This window comes from Phytophthora parasitica, assembly GCF_000247585.1.
Source record: "Phytophthora parasitica INRA-310 unplaced genomic scaffold supercont2.16, whole genome shotgun sequence".
Classification (NCBI taxonomy): domain Eukaryota; phylum Oomycota; class Peronosporomycetes; order Peronosporales; family Peronosporaceae; genus Phytophthora; species Phytophthora nicotianae.
In genome coordinates, this window is record NW_008649002.1 from 1,092,195 (window position 1) to 1,092,822 (window position 628).

The 628-nt window shown below is 52.7% G+C and overlaps 1 protein-coding gene across 1 annotated transcript in view; it reads right to left on the reverse strand.

Moving 5' to 3' along the window:
* The window catches only part of PPTG_22442 (hypothetical protein), a gene marked incomplete at both ends in the record, with an annotated part of 4,528 nt that extends 3,968 nt beyond the window's left edge, over positions 1-560 (reverse strand). The window contains one exon of the mRNA XM_008903852.1: positions 19-560. Coding sequence (XP_008902100.1) covers positions 19-560 — 542 coding nt within the window. The remainder of the gene's footprint in view (positions 1-18) is intronic.
* Between the last annotated feature and the right edge of the window lie 68 nt (positions 561-628).

A 628-nucleotide genomic window follows, 5' to 3' on the forward strand; every position in this document is an offset into this window, starting at 1 on the left:
GTGATCTGATCCTTGTACATGGTGACATCAAGTCCCTTGACGGCTATCTTCTCGCCACCGGGGACCTGGAAGACCTTGCGCAGTCGCTTAACCGTAAGGGCTTCGCCATGAAGGGCTTGTTGTTGAAGCTCAGTGCTGACCGGTTCGAAGTTAGGGTTCATGTCTACGGCGATGTCGCCAACAGCACCGCCCGCCGCGTCGTCAACAGTTACTTGCTTTTGCTTACGGCTTCGCCAGTAAGACGGCGACACGGGGAAATACCATTTGAGCGAAGTGCCGTACTCCTTCGGCATAACCTTCTCGAAGTAAAGACCGAGAATTGTGTACAGAATCGTGTCGAAAGCAAACATCATCAGAGCTGTGCTGAGTCGATAGTTGTCGCTGAGAGTATCCATCGTCGAAAACTGCACACCCTCACCAGTTTCTTCAGCATTTGCAAGCACGGCAATACCCAGACAAAGTGCCACGGGAGAAAGCACGGAGCCAAAAGTCTTGGTGCTTTCTGCAGTGCCTGTCGTAAATCCCTGGGAAATTGCGTACATGGCGAAGAACGCCACCATTCCGACGAACGCACCAACACGAGCTTTGCTGAACAGAGTACTGATGAGGAAGGCCAACGCCAGCACAC